This window comes from Melanostigma gelatinosum (assembly GCF_949748355.1).
Source record: "Melanostigma gelatinosum genome assembly, chromosome: 9".
Lineage (NCBI taxonomy): Eukaryota > Metazoa > Chordata > Actinopteri > Perciformes > Zoarcidae > Melanostigma > Melanostigma gelatinosum.
Genome location: NC_136642.1, coordinates 23,738,514 through 23,757,830, shown reverse-complemented (window position 1 = coordinate 23,757,830; position 19,317 = coordinate 23,738,514). Strand labels below are relative to the sequence as shown.

The 19,317-nt window shown below is 45.2% G+C and overlaps 1 protein-coding gene across 2 annotated transcripts in view; it reads left to right on the top strand.

Annotated features, from left to right (window-relative positions):
- LOC306781719 (low-density lipoprotein receptor class A domain-containing protein 4-like) overlaps positions 1–19,317 on the top strand; it is a gene marked incomplete at its 5' end in the record, with an annotated part of 150,101 nt that overhangs the window by 101,995 nt on the left and 28,789 nt on the right. The window contains one exon of one of the 2 annotated variants that reach the window (XM_079274705.1): positions 2,640–3,001. The exons of the other annotated variant lie outside the window; for it this stretch is intronic. Coding sequence (XP_079130831.1) covers positions 2,908–3,001 — 94 coding nt within the window. Of the gene's footprint in view, positions 1–2,639; positions 3,002–19,317 lie in introns of those variants that run through there. 2 annotated transcript variants of the gene reach the window in all.

Here is a 19,317-nt window from a genome sequence, read left to right as displayed (position 1 = left end):
AAATAATAATTATATATATATATATATATTAAGATATTTTGGAGGCATAACATGAATATGTCATGCGCTCACAAAACAACATGAAACCCATGTGTAAGCAGTAAAAGCCCATATTTCCTAATATTAACCTATCAACCCATAGTATTCTCAAAGACAAGATGAGACAGACGTTTCCCGAGAGAGACGCAGTGAGGCTATGCGTGTGTGTGTGCGTGAGTGTGAGTGTGCAGACCGCAGTGGGGGGGGGGCTGCTAGACAAGAGTGCATTTGGTATTCAGCCGTGCCTAGTATTTATCTGTCTGCTGGCTGTCTAGTCTGGTCTGGCCTGTTAGCCGTGGCACCCTGCGTGCTCCCCGGGGGACTAAATTGACGCTCCAGACAGACCATGTGTGTGTGTGTGTGTTTGTGTGTGTGCTGTGTTGGTGGCCTGTTTTTTTTGTGAGTGGATCGAGGTGGGCTGCAGGAGGCGAGAATCGATGTGTGCCCGCCTGTATGTGTATGAGAGCTTGTCTGGAGGTGTGTGTCGTACACGTGTGTGTGTGTGTGTGTGTGTGTGTGTGTGTGAGAGAGAAAGAGAGAACATGAGAATGACCTCACATCAAGGCGGAACCCCCCCCCCCCCCCCCCCGGATTGATATTGCTGCTTTGGCGGCACCTCGATTTGTTGCTTCAATAAAAACGATGACAGCTGCTTGGCGTTTTGTAAATTGCGTCAGGGTCACGCGCCTATTTATTCCCCCCCCCTCCACCTTTCCAACAGTGTTGCTCGTGGAGGAGAGCGTGGAAGCCGTCTAGGCAAAAAATACCTTTGCATGATTGGATATAGAACTTGGCTAGTGATGCGCAACATCTGTTGGAGGTCTTTGCTTTTCCCGTCGACATCTTATTGCCTTTGGTTACTGGTGTTTTCAGCACACAAATGGTACCCCCCCGACCCCGTAACATAAACGAAATCGTCTCCCGTGGAGCGGGAACATTTCTCAAAGTCAACCTGCCTCTATGGAGGAGCCACCTGAAAGCCCCCTTCAATGACTTCTTAGACCTCTTAGTTTGGGAACCTGCTGGTCAAGAGTGGTATTCAGAGCCTCTCTCTCTGATTGGAACAGCCTAGTTTATTTATAGACTGCCGACAGTCCTGCGCTTTAGAGTGTGTCTGTGTGTGTGTGTGCGTGTGTGTGTGTGTGTCTGTGTGTGTGTGTGTGTGTGTGTGTGTGTGTGCACGCGTTGGGCTCCATTGGTTAGATTCAGAGGGGATGTGTTGGGCTGGGGGGGGGGGGATGCTTCTCTGCTGCACATGTGCCCCTGAACCACAAGACTGGCGCGGGGGTCACCTCAAGGTTAGCCCCCTTCAAAGAGCCGTCTCCATTGGCTTAGGCCCGCCGTAACAAGGGAGTGAAACTCGAAACGCTCTCCCCAACCCTCCCCCGAATAACACACCAGACCGACCCCCCACCCCACCTCTCGTCTGTCTCCCTCCCTCTGCTCTGCTCTGCTCTCCCACAGCCATTGTCAACCGCGACCCGGCCGTCTGCTAGCTTTCTGAGTCAGGTCAGCCGGTGAGGACCCCCCCCCTACAACCCAGACACACATACATGCACAGACATGTAACCCTGCCCCATCCCTACTATGTTGCTGCCTTAAAGTCCTCCTGGTACAGCTCTAAATCCTTGTTGAGTATATGTGTGTCAATGCACACTCAGGTCCTGATGGCGAGAAATCATGTTGCAATAACAGTAGTTTTATTCTGGTGAACTGCTAAACTGTAGAAATCAAATGCCATAAATGACTTTGCGGTGCAAGTCAGTATTCATTTTTCGTACTTTTTGGCGCTTAAAGCAAATACTTAAGACTCAACCATGAAGAGGATAGTTTGCTAAACAGGTGCAGCACTCTCAGCTGTATAAACTGTAATATTTATGAATAGTCAGTCAGCACGATAGCCAATTAATGCATTCTGCAGCTAATATATGCAATGGCCTTCATGAATATTAACTAGGCCCACCAGACAGCACTGCACCAAGCATGACTGCAACAGGGGCCCTTGCATGAACAAAAATAGTCTTTTCTCATTCAAAGACACTTGCTGAGATCAGAAAATATGTTCATTTGGCTTTGTCACATAATCCACTGGCAAGAAGAAAATAATGTCAAATGACCAAAATTCACAGATATAAGGACAGGATTGGCCTAAATGTGTTCATGATCTTTTTCTGTTTGGTATGAAAAGTGTTTGAAATGTTGGCTCTCTAATTTGCATAACACGACCTGTTTTTCTTTCTTCATATTATCAACACAAAGCGTGGTTGGGTCAGATAATTTGCCACTCTGAGAGCTTAAACATGCCCTGACACATGTTTCACAGTGAGTCCCTGTCTGTATTTTACAGTCAAGTCTGAGTGTATATTGCATTTTATCATATGGGCTGGTTCAAGTTAAGAGTCGTGTTATTTCTGTCCGCTCCTGAAGGCAGCACGTCTCTTTCCCCCTGTCTGGCCCGCCTCTGGAGCCCTCCAATTGGCCGGAGCGGCAGTCTGTCAGTTTGTGGGCGAGGCGTGAGCGTGTGTGTGCGTGTGTTTGTGTGTGTACGCTCTGCTACAGTAGAGGAAGGACAGCTGCTCTCAGCGGCGGAGGAAGGAACGGAAAAAAAACTATACAATGCGTTATCCACGGGCAATGGCTCGTCCCCAAAACCTCCTTCTAGTTCACTCTGCGAGCCGCTCCGAGACAAACATGGCGTGAGAAAAACCGTGGGGAAAATAAGTGCGAAACTGTCTGGAGTTACTCGTTGCGGCGGACTCTGCTGCCGCTGCCTGGAAGTTTTCTGTTGTTTTCGAGTCTTGGGCCCCGACAGTGGCGGCGGCGGCGGCGGCTCTCACCCCGGAGCGGTGTCCCGGTCTGCCCAGCCCCATGCAAAACCTAACGGTCCCTGACGGCCCCGGCAACTCCAATGTCACCTGCTCCTGCAACTGCACCGCTTCCCAGCCACAGGGAATGGAGATATGTGAGTAAAAAAAGAAATAAGTGTTGCGTTGCTTCTAACCGTAAAAAAACCTGCCCGCTTAATCCGTTTTATGTGCACGCTCCAGTGTAGCGACAGAAGGGACAACAAATCAGACCAAGTCCTCATGCAAGACGGGCAACCAATTCTGCTGTTAACTCGCTATCGGCCGGACGGACATTCTGTCTTCTGTAGGGTTTACAGTATGTTTGCAGTCTAATACAAACTTTACGGTGATTTTAGGCTCGTTACTGGTGTCTTTTCTTGTCTCTATTGGACTCTTAGTTTGTCCGTGCCAACCCATATTAAGTTTACAGTGGCTATAGTAGTTATTACCTTACATAGCTGTGCTGTAATACTCAACATGTAAAAACTTTCATATTCTTGTAGCATTATCATCGTACAAACTTACAGTCAGGCTAGCTATCGAAACGTAATACAGCTTTTCTGCAGTTTCTTTTAACGAGAACTCTCAGACTGAGTTTTTCTATTTCTGTTTATTCTTGCTTTACTTTTCCTCAACGTTTTTCCGCCGAAAGGGTTGCTTTTTAAAATGAATACTTGGAGGCGAATCGGCCGTGCATAGATAGGGCCGTGCATATGCTCCGAGGGATCCCCACAGAGGGTTAAATAGTTTGCCTGTCAGCACAGACAGGAAACGCTTGAATGGTATGTTATGTCTGTCTGCCTCCTGAGCTAGCCCAGAGAGAAACTATCATTATCAGCTCTGCCCCCCTAACACCAGATCCACTGCAGATGTTCCTCTTTATGACTGAAGACACACAGACAGACGCACAGGGGCAGCAGCAGACACATGCAGACAGACAGGTAGAAACGCAGAGGACAGACAGACAGACAGACAGACTGTGTGTGTGTGTGTGTGTGTGTGCATGCATCCAGTCTGACAGATCTTCAGATGGACAGACGGAAGACAAATAAACAAGAGACAGGCGGGTATGAATTCACAACCAGGAAAAAAGCCAGACAAGTAGGGACAGAGACGCGGACAGACGCGTCCGAAGCCAGACGTAGTGACGGATGGACACACAGACGAGCTGCAGACAGGCGGACAGGGTTACAGTGATGTGTCATTTCCATCGGGGGCCGAGGCCGGGCCTGGGCAGAGTGAGGTGAACGTGGGATATTAGATGTAGATTTGGCAGCAGAGCGTGGTTTCTGCTGACGCCACATTGTAACCAAGAAGTGTGTGTGTGTGTGTGTGTGTGTGTGTGTGTCTGGCAGGCAGACGAAATTGGTGCTCTACCATTTGTTTTTTTGTTTTTTTCTGTGGCATCATCGTATTGCCAGCCAGGAAAAAAAGCACATAGTCAGGCATGAACGGGTGCACCCACAGACACACTGATACAGCAGAGAGAGCCTAATTAGATAATCCAGCAGAGAGCTGCATGAGACTTCAGACAAGCAGAGCTGCAGAAAAACAACCAAAGTCAAATTATTGTGTATTTAAGTGTGTAATAAACGGCGTACAGTATTTAAGATCATGCACGCGTGTCTGTTTGGTGCCAAATAAAAATGCCGGCCCGGTATGTTCAACGTATTCCTCGTCATCCGAACGCCTCACCAGTTGGAGGGAGCTCAATTCACAAGTGGTTTGAAATAGCCGTGTCCTACTGTAGCGGCCGTCTGGTTTTGAAAAGAGCTCTTGTTTGTCGGCCGTGTTGTCATGCAGACTCTGCAAAGGCTGAATAATGTAGCTCATGCTTTGATGATTTCTGTGGCTGAAGAAAAGAGCTACAGTCTGCCGTTTTTCCCTTTTTTTGTTCTTCTTCCTCTTTTTAAAGTGGAGTGGGCGGTCTCGCTGGTGTGTTTCCTGAGGAGGGGAATTGAAAGGGCCATGAAAACACAGAGGGAATCACAGTGCAGACAGTGTGTCACGGCCAGGAATCGAACCCCTGCGCCCACATACACTGACTGGGATTCAGGCGTCGAATTTGAAAGGAGGAGGGACCCGTAACAAGTGGTCTCTCGCTGTTGCTTGCTCTTGTGGTTATCTGGTATCATAGGTGTGGTGTTATGAAGTCCTAAGATATTGTCAAGTCCTGAGGTCAAACGGCGCCGCTTCATAAAGACTTTGTTGTATTTTTGCTTATTTCTTTAGCTTAAACCTACAGTTAGCAGTTGATATTTTGAACCCACAGCGATGTTTGATTGCACATCTACTGTTATAGGAAGTTGGGGTTTCTCTGTGAAGGCATAGTCCCTGCAGGGTGACACCATAGGCAGGTCTTCTGCAAACACTCTTAAGTCATTTAATCTTGTATTGACTCGTCCTCCTATCAGTCCCGTCTTTTCTTAAGCAAATGGGGAAATACTACGCCAACTGCATGAGGTCATTTCACTTGTTCCAATGCAAACACCCTTTTCAGTCAAGAGACGTTATCTTGGTGGCGGTGCAGTAAAGTCACGAAGACACAACAATATATTCCCTGTACTTTAAGATACCACCTCCTCCCTTATTACAGTTTGCAGGCTAATATTCGCCAAATTATTATTAATCCCGGATGTTCTGCGTCAAGTGTATCATTATTACGTTATCATTTACCTTCGCCTAATACAAATTTTTACTGAACAGAGCTTGAACGCATCATAATGTACCTAGATGCAACCTCCCTATGTTAGCTATTAGCTAAGTCCGAGCAGGACTGTGCCAGCTGCTAACGGTAACTAGCTCTCTTCAGCATTGTTGTTCACAAAGTAGCATTATCAGCAATATTTTCTATCATCCGCGGGACGATGGGACACCTCGAGCCCTGATCCCTGGAACGTACGGTACAGTCACGTTTTCTAATTTTTGGCATCAACTTGGTACCGAAGTATCGCTTCTTGTGACATCCCTATCGAGTATCGAAACTTTTATGTTTCTCATAGGAGGGCATCCAAAGATTGTCTTGATATCGGGACCCAGACTGAGATATCATATTGGCGTATCAACACATTTCAAGTCAGACCCGGGCCATTATTGAGAAGAAAAAGTTGTGAAATGTGTTTCCCCAGAAAGGACAATAAAACCCTGTTGTGTGAAAAAATGTTGACAAATGACTTGTTGAGGACGACACTACAGCAATTAGTCCCACGTCTATTGAGTGCATGCATGTGTGCAGCAGCCACGGCAGTCGGATGAAGCTGTATCGTTTCAGGAGGATGTGCTTCTCATCCTCCTGGTGCGCACACAGTGGTACGCATGCACTGGCCTCTTGGGACAGGCCTCGGTGCATGTGTCAGAGACTTGAGCGGCTGTCTGCGTCTCTGTGTATGTAACAGTTAGCCTGCAGCAGGGGCCAGCCAGCCAGCCAGACGGATGTAAACGGCCTGATCTGTAATCCTGTGCGTGAGCGGTGTTCGTGTGTAGGTGGCGGCGGGGGTCATCTGTCAACTTCCCTTTGGCCAAACACGCACACCGGCTACTTGTTGACTCTCCCTCGAAAAACGCACGAGCAAGAAAAATGTACACATCGCCACAAAGGCGTTTACAGCCAGATATATGCACGCAGACGCACGCAAACAGCCACTCTCCGGCTCAGCCAATATTTACCCTGCAGTCTCCCGCCAGACAGCCAATCCAATCTCTCACTAAGCTCTTTGTTGTTTGGGTTCTGCTTTTTTTGCCTCTTGTTTGTGGAGGTGTTCAGTTTGGAATTTTGGAGTTTTTATTTCGTTTTATTATTAATGAATTTCAATAATTAGCCCTGGTTTTAAAAAAAAGAATGAAAAAAGACTAAATAGAAATTGCGAGACTTTGGGGAGGGGAGTGGCAAAGACAACCAAACACCATTTAAAGGGAAAAAAATCTTTTCTTTTTTTTCCTTTTCTTGCGATCGCTGCTCCTGTAATTAATTTCACGGGAATTTCTACACTTGGTTAGTGTCTCTCACTGGGGCCGCCTCTCCTGAGCTGGGGGGGGGGGGGGGGGGGGTACAGCAGGGAACAGTGGTGCTCAACGTGTGTGGGGTTAAGAAAGAGCTCCTTGTTTTCTGTAAGTCAGAGGGTAGAGGCTGCTTTTGTACACCGTGGGGGTTGACCTGCGGATGCACTCTGCTGGCTCAGGTGACTTCAGCACATATTCTGGTAGAGAGCACACTGCAAACATATCCATGTCATAAAGTTATCCCGAGAGAGAGTATTGGTTTTTCTCAATTACGTCAAAACAGCAGACTACTACAACTCAGGGTGGTGAAATATTGCCATTTGGTCCAAAATTTGTGTTTTCTTTAACCCTTTGAAATCCAATACTCCCCTTGTCTTTCATTTTAAGCTTAAGGACATAATCCAACATGCTCTATATTGCAATCTTTTTTTAAGCCATGTGAAGTCTCACAATGAGCAAAATAGGACTGCTAGTCAATGTATTTTTGATCATAGATTCTCTAATGTCAGCAAATATTCAATAGCTTCTAGTGTTTTTCAAATGTCCGACCAACAGCCCAAGCCACAAAGATAATCAATTGACAATTAGACAACAACATCAACAAAAAACCCAGTAAATATTCACATTGAAGAAGACGAGACCAGTGACATTTTACAACAATTACTGAAAGGTTCTCTATGCCAGTGGTTCTCAACTGGTCTGGCTGCGGGACCCACCATCACCCCTTAATGACAAGCCGGGACCCACGACCCTAATTATATATATAATTTGGGTATATCTATATTTGTTGGGAACTAAAGGAGCGTGTTTGGGTTATCAGCATTTAAGAAACTGAATTCTTGACATCAATAGAATTATTGATGTATGTAACAATTATTAATGATTATTAATAACAACGGGGCACCACCCTGCGAACAGGGACCAATAACCAAACGATAAAACTAAGTCTCATAATTAGTAGTCACTCATAATGTCAATAGTCTGCGTATGACTATACATTCAGTGACAGTGAAGGTTTTAAGTTCGAGCACAGGCTACTACATACAGTCTTATCAAATACATATGCACAAGTAATCACAGACGACTGCTCCTTAAAGTATAACAGAGTTTATTAAATCAAAATAATAAATGATAGAATCAATTAATATTGCAACCAACAAACGTTATCATACAATTTTATATGCCTAAACTAAAGAATGAATAAAATGGATGAGGGTGTATGTCTGTGTGTGTGTGTGTGTGTATGTGTGTGTGTGGGTCTGTGGGTGAAAAGGAAGAAGAGTCTTACAGCTACAGCTAGAGACTACAAAGATGGCGGCGTCGAGTGACGCTGGCCAAAAGGGGAGGGGCCTTAAGAACTACAGCTAAAAACTACAAAGATGGCGGAGTCGAGTGACGCGGGCCAAAATGGCAGAATGGGACTGCTGTACGTAATCACGTGTGCCTGGGCAGCACGTGATGTGAGGCGCTCGTTTGAACGGGGTTCCCCAGGGGTAGAGCTAGGAGCTGTGTGTGTTACGTGAGAGGAGGAAAGAGAAAAAGGTGGGGGCTCATGAATCAAACTTCTGCGTGCGGTCCGCGTTGTAGTGAGAATGGGGAAGTTGGCCGTATCGTACACAACGTGCCGTTGTCGGTAGAACTGCCAGCAGTTATGTACGATAGCCGAGATTCCACACTTCACTCACAGAGCTGATTTAATGAGGAGAGAGTACTACACGAAGTGTAATAAAACAAATGAAAATAAATCAAATAAATCCCAAGCAAACAGTCATAGTTAATACACCAATACAGCGGAGCTTCTCTGCTCCGTAAAGAGTTGCGTGATATCTCAATATCACGCGACAGTAACTTAAACACAGAAAAACACGGGAATATCAACATATAAATGAATGGCCTGAATTAAACTTAAGTTAATTTAAGCTAAGCTGTGCCCAAATGCCAAGAATCTTACTTGTCGATGCTTCGTTGCAACGTTGAAGTGTTCGTGAGCAAAGTGGTCCGTTTTCCTCATCGGGAAGGGGGACAGGGGGGAGCTTGCGGGTCGGCGCGGCTTTGCAGCGGGCGCTGTGTGTCGCACGGCGTTTGCTGGTGCGGCTTCGGTCCGTCGGCGTGGCTCTGGAGCAAACGCGGACGTGAACTATCCTCGCTGCAGGGAGGACAGTTTAACTTCGGCTGAGACGACGTGGTCCGTAGGTCTCCCGGTAATCATCGGTCAGGAGAGGATTAGACGTCTTCCTGCCGGAGTGTGCGCAAAAAGAAAAAGGAGCAAAAAGCACTGAACGGATCGCTGAAGCAGATTCGTTATCGCGGTCTGTTTCGTCCAGCGAAATGGCTCGTGACCTGACAGGGTTTGAGGAGGGGAGAAGGGCCGTGGCTTCCTCGTGGCCGGCGTCGCGCTGGCGGGGGAAAGCTGGATTCTCTGTGGCCTGGACCGGGGTCCGAGGGAAGAGAGCGGTTGCGTGCCTCCTGTTAACCCCGGAGGGAAAATTGGAAAAAGCGTGGAGATGGGGGAAGGAGACAGTTTTATAGAACAGTGGCTGAACCACAGGGGGTCCCGGAGCCCCTTGGCTCTCGGCCAATGAGATTGCAGCGGTGCAGTCAGGTGACTTCAGGAACCATAGGTTTTTTTGGGGGGGGGGAATTCACACCCTAGTGTGACATTCCTTTGCTCTCCTCAAACTACAAATCAGGATGAAACCTTTGCTTGGAAAAGTTAAGGCCTGATTCTCTTTGTCCACAGCACATATTGAAGCCATTTGGTCAGACCCCAACATATATTCAAGAAGTCTAGTAGTAGTAACGTCTCTGTGTAGTAAACAACTGTCAAATCAAATAAAGAAAGTACACATCAATTATATTTTAACAAATATTCTCATTTTTCAAATTGAACTGGATGGATTATAAATAATACATAGAAATACATGAATAAATGTTCTTCTCATTTCAAGTAAAATAACGGCTGGATTAAAAAATTAATTACTTAACGAAATTCATTTTAGCAAAAATAATTTTCACTGAATTACCCTGCAGCTTTAAATTCAGTTCATTCAGGGTGAAGTGAAAAAGCCATAATATTATATTCTTCTCATCTTCTAAAAAGAGAAATTAGTGTTTGACTGGACAGACTCATATAGGTGAATTCTTCAGAGTCTAATGACTGGTCTCTCTGGCCATTTCTCTCTTTTGGAGATCGTCCTATGATTTGACTTTCACGACTCACACCTCAATAAACAGTCCTGCTCTGCTCATATGTCCTCGTCTCTCCCCGTGTGTCACGGTGTGTGAACATCTTACTCAAGTCAGGAAACTTGTCAGAATACTCATATTTTTTTGGCTGAGCTTCATCACGTGATGTGATTCACAACGCATTGGTCGGTGTTTTTCCTGCACCGCTGAACAAGTGCCGTAAATGCTGGAATAATTCCGCTGCATAAAAAATGCCCTTCAAAATAAAATATATATATATATTTTTTTTTTCTTTTTTTTTGTCAGGCAAAGGCCCACGACCCACTGAAAATGGGTCCGCGACCCACCAGTTGAAAATCACTGCTCTATACGACATTCAGAGTATTAACCTCCGGTTCTGCCGATGTGGAAGTGTCTTAACCCTGCATTCTCTCTCGTGTCCATCAGGGGGCGACTCCTCTGGTTGTATAGAAGTCTATGAGAAAATGACTCTACTTCTCTCTTCATTTATTACCTCAGTAAACATTGTAAACATGAGTTTATGGTCTCAATCTCTAGATTCAAGTCTTCAGTACAGCATGATGTTCATCATGTACATTATGCTCCATTTAGAGTCAAACAGACCATAAAGCAGGGGATGCTTTAGGGCGGGCGTAATGTGATTGACAGGTCGCTGCCGCTACCAGAGACGTATACGGCGTCTCTACATCACTCCTCCACATTCCAAATATGGTAACTTCTGTTCATTGGTTGTGGAAAAAATGACATGGTGACAGCTGTAATCCAAGATGGTGACTTAAATGACACTCTCCAAAATACAGTCTATGGCTGCTAGCCGCCGGCTCAGCAGTCAATCAAGGAAAGCCGTGTGAAGATGTTTTTGATTTTAAAATTTAGCACCTTTTAATAAATGATCAAATAGTTTGCCACCTAATTTTCTGTTGATTTGCTGGATGACAAATCAATTGCACCATTCCATCGAATTGAAACATTCTGGATGTCTTGCACATTTTTTCATACACATTTTCCTCCAAAATTCAGACTCACATATTTAGTACTTTTGTGAACTTCGTAATCTCCACTATTACAACAAAGTTCTGTTGGTTTTGGCTCAATAACATGTTTCAACCACTGGTGGGTCAATGAGGTAGAAGACGGTACTTTTCATTGGGAAATAAAATGCCAGCAAAGTTTCATTTATTATGCATGTGATCGTAAATTAATTCACTTTTAAATCAAATTCTGTCATGATTGGGGTTGAGTCATTTCCCCTAATTGTTAAGAAGAAGGTCAAAAAGCTTCAAATTCCTTTTAATGACTAACTTTATCCTTCAATTATTTAATGAGGACGAAATCTTCAGACAGGTTTGAAGATACCTTCAGGAGTTTTAGACCACAGCGATGTTTATTTTCTGCGAGGCGGGTCCCAGCGTTGTGTGTGTGTGCAGCGGCCACGGCGTTGTGTTGTGTTCCCATTCATCACGTTTGTTTACTCACAGAGCGCTTTCTGTATGAGCAACACTGAATGTAAACATTTGACTGTTTGCTTGAAAACAGCCCTGGGCACTTCTTTTTTTCTTTTTTTAAATGAATATTTTTGTTGTCGTGGATGGAAGCTGTGTGGTTGATGTGTGACTTCCCATGTTTGTTTGGGCTCCTGGTCTCTGTGGTACTGAGCCCTCACACCAGTGGTCCAGGATGTTCAGCTATATACGTGATGTCATGTTAGCACAGCAGGGATAGGATTTGTCATGGCTTCTTCTTTGGTCATTTTTTATTTTTGCCTTAAATCAGCTTGACCACATTCTCATCTTGTGGTCGTGTTTCTGGAGTCAACCTGACAACCTCTTGAAGCCACAAGCGCTGTGGGAAAACTTAGCCCACTCACTCCAGCCGATCCAGGTCAAGTTCAGGCGGCCACTTACGAAGTCCAAAGCAACGAGAGGAAGAAAGGTCAATCCCCCCCCCCCCCCCCCCAACTCGTCCCGGCAGCACCTTCACGACCTCATCACTGGCTGCCGGGGCTCCCTTTGTGTCTAGATTCTGCACCCCCAACCTCCACACACACACACACACACACACACACACACACACACACACACACACACACACACACACACACACACACACACACCCTCCCTCCCTCCCTCAGTTCCCAAAATGCCCTTGGGACCAGGGCAGATTTGTAGTCCTAGTGTGTTTGGAGACAGGCCATCCGTCAAGTGTGTGTGTGTGTGTGTGTGTGTGTGTGTATGATGGTGGGGGGCTGTTTGTAGTCTGCTGTCTCGGTCAACATATATTTACACACAGTCTGACTGCTCGAGACTCTGAAGAGTCCCAGTGAATGAATCAGCCCCCGCTGTCTGCCGTGCGTCCCATGACTCCAGGTCCGGGGACATGCACGGGGACATATTACAGTCAATCAAGTCGCTGCGCTCCAGACAGTACACAAGCACACTTGTCTTTTTTTTACCATGTCGCAGATTTGTTTTCCCCATCATTGAGACAAATCAAACCACTTGGCATGTTTATTACTCTTTGTGAGCCAGAGTGTCTCTCTCTCTCTCTCTCTCTCTCTCTCTCTCTCTCTCTCGCACATGAAACAAAGCAGCGATTATCATTTTGAAAATACAAATGCTGTTTTTTGCATCGTAAAAAGAAGAATCAAGCAGAAATGCTGTTTGTCATATTTTTGGGTAATCCGTTTGTTTATGCGTGCAGGAACACCCAGACTGTGGAATAATGACATGTCTCTTCAAGTGGTTTGCCAGATTTTCTTTGGATTTTGAAGAGGCTTACGTGAAGTTTCCAAAGGGGCTGTGTGTGGGGGGGGGGGGGCGCATTTAAGAGCAGAAGTTTTAGTTTGCAAGAGTATAGTTCTGTACTTATTGATGAGAGAGAAATGAGCTGAGAGCTGTGGACGTTGGTCCCATTTCTTACTATATTATTTAAGTTGTAATTGCATTATTTAATCCATGCACTTGAAGGAAATGATGCAGAAAACCAGCAGTGTATTCATAGGGATGAATACATCACAAAGGGATATGTATCAACAGCAACTTTGACTTTTTTTGAAATGGGAATAGTTTACCTTGTTCGGGAAGTGAGTGTCAGACAGTTTATTTTTGTCAAAGCATCATGCATTAGGCATGTGCTGTTATTTAAGGGGACTCGGGGAGTACTATGTGAAAAATGTGCTTAAGAGCTAATGTGGCTCCAGAGGGAGCCGTGTGAAGCCTGATGAATTGGCTCCAGTGATCACTGAATCAGCGGCGGTTGGGCTGCAGACTACCAGCTTGTAAAATAAATTAAAAAAAAAATCAGATTGTGGAGTTGGAAAGAAGTGAGCTGACTAGACCTCTGCAAGCGCTGCTTGTGGACAAGGAGCTCGAGGCTACATTAGCCGCCACTAGCTTAGCACACCCAAATCTCCATTGTGGGTCGGACAAGAGGAGACGAATGTGTGGAAAGGAAAATCATTATGTCTGGTTCTGCTGCATCAATAAAAACACAACAGCTCGGTAGAGGGTGTGACAGTGCTAAATCAGCGGAGTCCTCTTCTAAACATGTTTAGATGATAAACTTGATGATCAACCTGAAGTGTGTCACAGCTGAAGGTAGAGGTGCGTAGTAATTCCCGGCACCAGGGAAGCCATATGGAAACATACCCGTTTGTCAATTTCCTGGCAAAGTGCGATTTGGAAAAGGGAATTCTGAATTCTTCATGTGTGCTTGGAGTCTTACTGTCTGCTTTTTAAAGCAACACCACGATTGATGAGAGCTGCAACGATTAGTTGTCACGATTAAATTGAACAACTATTTTGATTATCGGTAAGATAGTTTGAGTATTCTTTCGAAAGGAAAGAAACTCCAAATTCTCTGAGTCCAGCTTCTTAAGTGTGAATGCTGTTTTTTTTACTCCTCTGTGACATTAAACAGAATATCTTTTGAGTTGCGGACAAAAGGAGACATTTGACGACGTCATCTCTATTTTCTGACACTTTGTAGACCAAACAACTAACCCGTTAATCGAGAAAATAATCGACAGGTTAATCGACAATGAAATCGTTATTTGCAGGATAAATCATAACTGTAAAGTAGGTACATGCTGGGTCTAAATTTGTAACCCGACATTTGCCAAACGCGAGAAAAACGGAATTCGCTGTTGTGTTGTAATATGTCTGCTTCACGACAAACTCTCTTCACTATGAGTTGATTGTTATCTAACTAGTGGACACAGCTGTCTCTAAGTCAGAATCAGTGTGTGATTTAAAGTTTTACCAGATAACAGTACAATAAAGACATCATCAGGATTTCTTTCTTTAAAGCAGCAGATCAGTTGAAAGTGAATTCCCCTTGTAATTGTCTTCTCTCACACGTCCATAAGTTGTGGTCTCCCGCTGCAAGAAGACACCGATCGTGTGTGAACGAGCTCCTCTCGTGACGACTAGTCGTTCTTGTTGCTGTTTTTTAAATTTGCCTGAATATAACTGAAGCGATTGACAACGATTGCGTGTTGCCTAGCACCACGTCGAAGCCTCTCACTGCAAATAAAGTAAAAATAAAACGCCAAAGTTTGACAGGAATATGAGCTACAACAAGAATGAAAGCATTGTGGTGTGCCTCAAGTTATTAATAATCCATAGTTTTAATTCTGCATATTGCAGAATGTTCTGGGTAGTTTGTATCAAAGAAGTGGTCGTTACTGCAGAACCCTCTGCTGCTCGGTGCCAAGATATTAATCCTATTTTCATGCATATTTCATGGTATATATATCTATAGATATTTTTTTTTTGGAACCAGTGAACAGAAGTGACCATATTTGGAATGCGGAGAAGCAACATAGAGACAGCTCTGGTAGTGACCTGTCAATCACAGTAGCCCCGCCCTAAAGCATCCCCTGCTTTATGGTCTGTGTGACTCTAAATGGACCATAATGTACTGAATGAACATCATGCTGTATTGAAGAAGACTTGAAACTAGAGATTGAGACCATAAACTCATGTTTACAATGTTTACTGAGGGAATAAATCAAGAGAGAAGTAGAGTCATTTTCTATAGACTTCTATACAACCAGAGGAGTCGCCCCCTGCTGGACACGAGAGAGAATGCAGGTTTAAGCCACTTCTGCATTGGCTTCACTATTCTGGTGACGACATGTTGTAGTCTCACTCGTTAGCAACCGACCTCTTAAAAATACTTTAAAGGAGACTTTTTAAAGAGATGTAAAAGCTTCAAAATTCACGAGACGAGTATTTGACATATTTTTACATCGTAAAACAAAACGTTAAAATCGCTTAAACTCGTGTTAACCACAGACTTCATTTCAGACATATAACCAAAAACCCATTAAAAAAACCCCGACTTCCTGGTGAGGGAAGCGGAAGTGCCAAAAATGCTCACTCACTTTTGGAGTTTAGGACTTATTCCTGCAGCACTCTATGGAACAACTCGTTATTTTATTTTTTAACATTTTAACCTAGTTTAACCTCCCGGCCCGGAGACAAGTGGTAAAGGTGTGGGTGTCAGAAAGAGAAGGATCTGGTCACCCAATCGCCGCCGCCTCCTCCTCCTCCTCCTCCTCCTCCTCCTCCTCCTCCCTCTTCCTTCCCATCCAGACACTGCAAGTCAGACAGCGGTGTCTGATACCACCCCCCACACCTCTCCCCTCAGCAGCCACCAGCTGACCCCAATCAGGCACAGGCACAGGGCCTGCTGTATTGTCTGGGTGGGGAGGGGACACACACACACACACACACACACACACACACACACACACACACACACACATGCTCATAGACCCAGACAGGGGGTCAGAGGGAGATAGAGGCCGTCTAGTCTGGTCTGGCCTGCCTCTTTGACTCCCAACCCCCCAACCATAACACAGCATCTCTCCTCTCCCCTTCATCTCCTTTTCCTCTCCTCTTCTCCTTCCCTGCCTTCATTTAGACTCTGATTCAGATTGGAAGTCCCAGATGTATCTGACGTTGTTAGGCAAAGTGTTTTGGAGTGGCATTGTCTTGCTAACTGAGTTATCTAGCGTCATCATCTAAATGAGTTGGCGTTCTTGTCTGCCTGCTCAACATTGCGGACATATGGGACGCAGATTTCTTTTTGTCAAGGAAAGAGCATCTTCAAGCTTGATTTTTGTGAAGTTTTATACCAGGCAGCAACCTCTTCTGCAGAGTGAGGTTAATGCGGAAGTGTCTTAAAACTTGCATTCTCTCTTGTGTCCAGCAGGGGGCGACTCCTCTGGTTGTATAGAAGTCTATGAGAAAATGACTCTACTTCTCTCTTGATTTATTGCCTCAGTAAACATTGTAAACATGAGTTTATGGTCTCAATCTCTAGTTTCAAGTCTTCTTCAATACAGCATGATGTTCATTTAGTAAATTATGCTCCATTTAGAGTCACACAGACCATAAAGCAGGGGATGCTTTAGGGCGGGATTACTGTGATTGACAGGTCGCTGCCGCTACCTGAGCTGTATACGGCGTCTCTACGTCACTCCTCCACATTCCACGTCCGTTCAGTGGTTGCAAAAAAAACCTTGCAACGGCTGTAATCCAAGATGGCGACTGTGAAATCGCAGAAGTCGAGGCTTCAAAACGTCAGTCCACAATGGGTGACGATGACTAAATCCTCTTCTCATGTACAGTCCAACAGAGACTGCTGCATCAGAGCCAAAGTAGCGCATCTTCAATTCTATTGTTTTATCGGTAATCGGGTTGAAAAATTACAATCCAGATAATCGTAAAAATGTTTAATATCCACACTATTTACTGTTATTTGAGTAATGTTTACTCACACCTGCAGTGCCACGCCGTTACTGAAGCTCTAGTGACGCTGTACATACAACTCACGCCATTATTCCACAACATGTAGGTTTGCTCCTAACAAAACTTTAAGTGACGTGGAAATACATAGTTTGTGTTCAGAGTCTGGTTGTCATGGAAATAATAGCTGAACAGGGTGAGAGAAAGCTGAAGAGACGAATGTATCATGGAGGCTAACTGAAAGCATTTGACTCATAGTTTAAGTGGCCATTTGTGTTGAAACTCACCACTTTTTGAAGTTCACACACTGACCACACATGCAGCCTCTCCTCACTGAACGAAGGAGGTATTTTTAGTTTTGGATTAGACGCATGGAGAATGGAGAGGAGGACGAGGATGGCATCACTCTCTGCCTGTCTCCCATCCCTGATCTTCTCTCCCGGCTTTCTGCTTAAAGCCGCCGTGGCTCCCGGCTAGCGTTGCTAACGACGACCGGGCCTCCGTGCTGCACGGAGATCCCGCATGAATTATAAATATAGGTCACAGTCGCGGCATCCGGCTCGGCCCGGGTGCCGTCCCGACGCCATCGCAACACGTGGCCCCCTTCCCTCGCTCACCCCCGGTCCTTCCCCATCTGTCGGCCGGATTAGCCCGAGCGAATCACCCTTCACCGAGGTCTGCACCAGGTGAGGCCTTCGAGCGAAAAAGGGCCCCCTCGCCAAGAGATCCTCCTGTGAGGGATGCCTTTTAGCTATGAATTCTAATTCCCCCAAAAAATTTGTCTGAGGCTCTGATGTCGTGAATAGTCCAAAAAAGTCGGTGCGTCTGCGATTGTAATAAGGATTCTTTCCATAAACACTTAGTCCCCCGCCAGTTATGCTGCACCCTGGGCCGCTCATTTACAGCAATTATATTTTCATGAGACAGGAATCTTAATGGGAAGAGTTTATGGTTCCTTATAAGAAACGGGCTTGCCATGATGAATTGCATCCTTATATGCGTGTGACGGGACCGGTCGGGAGACCCATTTCAAGAGCCAAATTGCTTTCCCTCGGTTACTATGTGACTGTTGCTGCATTGAATGTCTACCAGCCTGGCTGAATGTCTAGGAACCACAGCACAGAGCATGTGTGTGTGTGTGTGTGTGTGTGTGTGTGTGTGTCTGTCACAGCCCTAAACAGAGACAGACATGCCCTCTCAGCTGTTTTTTGTCTGCAGAAACACAACACACACACACACACACAGAGAGTCAGACTGCAGCTCTATGCAGCATTGAATGGCTGTGAATTGGCCGAATATTATCTAATTCTGCTTTTTATCATATTGTCAAAACACCTCACTTAAAAACGCTTTTTCAAAGCTGTCTAATTAATTGGGCTAAAAATATAAACTCGCCACGATCTTGACCTGACTCTTGCGCTAAAGGTTAAGCCACCTCCGTTGGAGCAGGACGCACCGGAGAGTTCACTAAAGAAAGAGTGAGTCGTAGATGCCTCCGGTTACGCTCGGCCTTCGCGTCGTCCCAAAAGCAGTTCCCCCTCGTCGAGTCGGATGCTTTTCATTCTGCGATATTCGCCGCGAGCTGAACTCCCCGAGTGGCGCTTTCTACAGAGAGATGGAGAACGAAAGGAAGGAAGAAGGTGGAGTGGGTGGAGGGGCTGGTGCGAGGAGGGGAAGAGGAGCAGAGATGGTGTTGTTCCACTGCTCTCCTTGTCAACTCTAGAAAGAGAACTTAGTGGAACGACATCATGAGACGCATCGGAGGAGTGCTTCATTTGATGTCATCTGCCCAAAGCTCAGCTGTATCAACCCATCCTCTCATCAGCAGCCGAGCATGACAACACACCCACACACAAGGTTTAAGAAAAGAAAGAAAAAGACGACAAAACCAATCCCAACATCTGAAAAGGGTCAGTTCACCCAAAGTACAAAGAAAGTACCATAAATTAGGGCTGGGCAATAAATCGATATTATATCTATATCGTGATATGAGACGAGCTATCGTCTGACATTTTTGATTTTTTTTTACTTACTGCATACCCTGTTTTTAAAGGCTGCATTACAGTCAAGTGATGTCTTTTTCTGAACCTGATTGTTCTAGCTATTCTATTTACCCACTTAGTCATTATATCCACATTACAAATTGTTTATCAAAAATGTAGTTGTTTATCGTAGCCAGAAGCTGTAAAAACGGACATAACCGTCAGATTATGACGCTACTTGAACACATCATGTGTGGCGAATAGACCATACGACTGATAACAGAGAGGAGTCCCCACTCTGGAGATGGATATCTTAAAAAGCAGAGCACATGATACCAAAAACATTCAGCCATCCAACCAAAGCAGAAGTTTTCACTTTCCTAGTTTGTGCAATCATTCCTGGAGAATCGACTGTAGGCGACAACATACACAACAGGCCTTGTGTGACATGCATGACCTTGTAACCATACACTGCGTATGTAATCAATG